At 35.8% G+C, this 4,741-nt stretch overlaps 1 protein-coding gene across 1 annotated transcript; it reads right to left on the bottom strand.

Moving 5' to 3' along the window:
- Positions 1-791: 791 nt before the first annotated feature.
- LOC145822916 (uncharacterized) lies at positions 792-1,463 on the bottom strand. Its single transcript, XM_082921469.1, has one exon. The coding sequence runs from the start codon at positions 1,461-1,463 to the stop codon at positions 792-794; it is 672 nt and encodes a 223-aa protein (XP_082777595.1).
- Between the last annotated feature and the right edge of the window lie 3,278 nt (positions 1,464-4,741).

Below are 4,741 nucleotides of genomic sequence, written 5' to 3'. Positions count from 1 at the left end.
ATGTTCTCCACCTTGATCTGATCGCAATGTCTTGATGTAGTAGCTGCTTTACTTCTCTACAAAAGCTTTGAATTCCTTGAAGATACTGAACACCTCTGACTTTCTTTTAAGAAAATACACTCATGTCTTCCGGCTATAATCATCAATGAAGGTGAGAAAATATCTATTCTATCCATTTGACATTGGCTTCAATGAACCACACACATCAATGTGCACTAGCTCCAGCGGCTTTGTTGCTCTCCACTTCACTTCTTTGACAAAACTAGTTCGGTGATGCTTGCCAAGAATGCAGCTTTCACAAACTTCATTAGTATGAGTAATATGAGGGAGCCCTTTCACCATATTCTTGCTTGACAACAGCTTCAAGCTTTCAAAGTTGAGATGTCCAAACCTCAAATGCCATAGCCAGTCTTTGTCTTTGATGATGGCACTTAAACACTTCGCAGCATCATGTTGGATGTTCAATGCAAACATCCGATTCTTGGACATTCTTACCCGAGCGATCAAATTACCATGATTGTCTTTGATGGTAAGATAACAATCTTTCACGCTGATGTTGTATCCTTTCTCTAGTAGTTGTCCCATACTCAAAATGTTGTTCTTCATGGTAGGAACATAATAAACATTGGAGATGTAATCATGATCTCCATTCTTGAGCTTGATCAGAATATTACCTCTTCCTTTCACTAGAGTCTTTGAAGAATCACCAAACGAGACTTGTGCTTGTACAGTCTCGTCAAGCTCAACGAACAGCTCTCTTTTACCACACATGTGATTACTGGCTCCCGAATCTAGATACCAAACATTGTTTTGGTTTGAGTGTCTCCATGGTGGACAAACAGGACTGTAGGTCCAACTTTATTTGTTTCCTCCTTGGCAAAATTTGCTTGCTCTCCGGCTTCTGTTGTTGCTCTACTTTGGCATTCATTGCTGTAATGCCTGAACTTGTGGCACTGGTAGCACTGAACATTGCTTTTGTCAACTTCTGGTCGGTTGTTGTAACCACCTCCTCTACCTCTTGCTCTTCCTCTTGGAGCAAAGTGTGGTTGACTTATTCCTCCTCTGGCTGGACCTCTTCCGCCTCTTTCTTGAAAACCGAAACTTCGGTTATTGTAACCACGACCTCTTCCTCGGCTTCTTTGTGATGTCCCCACTTGCTCGTTTATGTTATCTCTGAGAGACAGCTTTGATTGAAGAGCTTGCTCTAGAGAACTTGAGGGAGTCTTCTTGTTGATCCTTTGTTCATGAATCTCAAGTGTGCCCATCAACTTATCGGTGGTCATCGCACTGAGATCCTTGGACTCTTCTATTGCTACAACCACGTGCTCGAACTTGAGACTGAGTGATCGAAGAATCTTCTCTATCACTTGAAGAGATTCCATCTTCTCTCCATATCTTCTCATCTGATTAACAATGGTCAATGTTCTGTTGAAGTACTCAGAAATTGACTCATTCTCATCCATGTGCAACATCTCAAATTCGCCACGTAACACCTGGAGTCGAACTCTGATCGTCTTCTCAATTCCACGATGTGAATTGCGAAGAATACTCCATGCCTCTTTAGAGGTTGTTGCTGCTGAAATCTTCTCAAAACTTGACTCATCAATGCCTTGATAGAGTAGATACAAGGCATTTTTTATCTCTCTTCCTTGAATCTTTTAATGCCGTCTTCTGAGCATCATTTAAATTTCCTTCATCTGCGAGAGTAGCTAGTTCGTCATATCCTCGATCCACTAACTCCCACTAGCTAGTTTGTGAGGCTAGTAGGACTTGCATTTGAATACTCCAATTTTTATAGTTCTCCTTATTGAGTTTTAGAAACTGGGGCTGAAAGAAGTTGTTTGTGTTGGCCATTGGTTGTCTTTAAAAAGCTGTAAATTTTCAGGATGGAATTTTCAAATTCTGACCGTACAGATATGTCCGGAATACTCCAAATAATTGGAAAGCACTATTGGATCACCAGAAACAGACTCTGAATGGCTCAGATCAAGACAAAACAAGTTGAACAGTTCAGATCTGTGGCTGCACCTTAGCCACGTCACACTGGAGTAATCATCGGCGTGCTGATGTCAGTGGCTCGATCAACGGCGCAGTCAATGCGGCTTGGTTAGCGGCAATACTCAGGCTCGGCTCGGTCAGCGGCTCCGGTCAACGGCGGCTCAGGCAGCGGCTTGGCTCAGCTTGGTCAAAGCTAGTCAGCGGCTCAGATGACGTCAGTGGATGATGTTAGGTCTCTGGTGCGCGCGCGTGTGGCGTGTGCTTGCGCGTGGGATCAAGTGTCTTCTTCCTCCGGCAGTGCGTGTGGTGTGTGGGAAAGTGGGAGCATCTGAAAACTGCGTCAGGAGGCGTGTGGAGCGCGTGCGGGGCCATCTGATCTGAGTTTTCGGCACAGTTTTCACGGTTGTGCTTGTCTCGTCGGGAGATTCAATCTGATGTGATCAAAAATGGAGTTGAACCACTTTGATTTCTGAGCAATTTTTGAAAACACTCTATTTTTGAAAATTTTGCATAATGGCTGCAAATTCAAGCTACCTTCGACTCTGATACCAATTGTTAGTGGGAGTGGGGTGCAAACCACTGTTAGTGATTTACAATGAGAGGGTTAAAAACTGAACCAAACTGAAATTCAAATTCACTCAAAATAATTCTGAGAAAGAACATAAACAAACAGAGCACTCTATTATATAGATAAAAACATATAATGTGAACGCATTTATTGCAAGCACAACTATCAGTATGAAATCATTTAATGCGTACATGGCTATCAACCAACGTATTGAGTGCAGTAACCAACGTATTGAGTGCAGTAACCAACGCATCAAATTTCAGCCTCCATTTTTGACAAACAATCAAGATTACTTCACAACAGTTTAGTCATGGAATTAGATGTCAGGAAAAAACTATTTGGTTGAATAGGATATGAATCCTATGTTTGTTTGGGATATTATGGGAAAGGATAAGTGTTCAAATCACTATTTTACCTTTTTCAATTATTTACTAAGTAATAGCAATATTAAACATATCTTTAATATTTTAATTATTTTTAACTAGATTAAATAAAAAAAATTATTTTATTTTCTACACAATTAAATAAATTTATTTTTTTTAAATTAAATAAATAAAATATCAATAAAAATATATGTTTTTTTAAATTAAAATTTAAATAAATTTATTTTAAAAAATAATAATAATTAAATAATGAAATTAAATAAAACACCAATTAAAATTTAAATAATGAAATTAAATAAAATATAAACAAAATTTTAAAATAAAACATCAATAAAAAATCTATAAAAAAATTATTTTAAAAAATTAAATAAATAAAACATCAATAAAAGTTAAATTAAATTATTTTATTTTTAAATTGAGACATTTAAATTTTATTGAATTTTACTAATTATAATACATAATTAAATAGTAGAGAGTCAAAATGGTCATTTCACCACCTAATCCCATATCTCCCCTTATCCCTCCATTTGTGTCTCACCCCCAATGGGACACAATAGTCCAATGCATTTGGAACTAATAATCTTATGCAAAATTTTTGAACCAAACAATAGTCCAATCTCACCCCTCAATCCCTCAAAACAAACACTACCTAAATTCATAATCTTTTCTGTATCGTTTGAACTAATTGAACTCTATTCAATCTTTATCATTTTATTTGTGTATGCGATCACCCATTTCATGGTGAATGTGATTTTTATTTTATTTTATTTTATTTTTAATGTTTTTGTTATTTGAAAGATAATGATATGTGCATTTGAAATTTTCATGCACTCCGTAGACCAATTAAAAGGGGAGCTTGTGATAACCTTACGGATAACTAATTCTAATTTAAATTCCATTACCAAAATAATATTTTTAGTCATCTAATCATGTTAGTTTCCCATTAAAAAGGGGTTAATTAAAATTTAATCCCTTCACTTTCAATTGTGTTAAATTGTAATGTTATCCTTTCATCTATATGATATTAATGAGACTAACAAAAATCGGTATGTATGCCACATGCTACTTTTTTTTAGGACAATTAAAAGTGGAACTAAACTGGGATTTTAATGAAAATGTTTAGTATGAAAATGAGAATTTTATGAAAAAAATGAGATCGATCAAATAATCGTAGTCTTTTTATTTTATTGCATTTGCCTGCGAAGAAATGGATCACAATTGTGTTTTTTTTAAGTAGACCATCTATTTTTTTAGAGACAATCGCAATAAAATGAAAAAATTATAATTATTGGATTGGCCTAATTTTTTTCCATAGATGATATACATGGATGGTACTACTAATAAACAGTTTGAATCATTGAAATGGGACTTGTATAGGCTCCACAGGTGCGGACAACATAGTCAAAATCAATTTAAACTAGAGAATTTCGGTCTTTTACGATGTTCTGATAAATAAAATTGGGCTGCACAAGTTGAAAATGGCACCGAAACATTGCTTTTCCTGCAACATTTTCCTATCTTAAGCTCCTAGAATCTGCTGTCCTATACATGTGGTGTACAACCTTGCTTGTGCCTTTTTTTTATTTATTTCTTCACACGTTTTTATTTATTTATTTATTTTTGAATCTGTATTTAAAAATCAAAGTTGAGAGATTCATCAACAAGACGTTATGTACATTAATTTTCAGTCTTTTTTTGTGATAAATCAAAAGTCGAGTGTCCAAGAGCAGATGAATCTGGGTGGTTTGGATTTGTGCTTAAAGTCATTCAATTGCTCTCAACGGTCCACACC

This window comes from Camellia sinensis, chromosome 1 (genome assembly GCF_055761805.1).
Source record: "Camellia sinensis isolate YWXY chromosome 1, ASM5576180v1, whole genome shotgun sequence".
NCBI classification, from domain to species: domain Eukaryota; kingdom Viridiplantae; phylum Streptophyta; class Magnoliopsida; order Ericales; family Theaceae; genus Camellia; species Camellia sinensis.
Note: the sequence above shows the minus strand (reverse complement) of the source record. Positions and strands in the feature narration are given on the sequence as shown.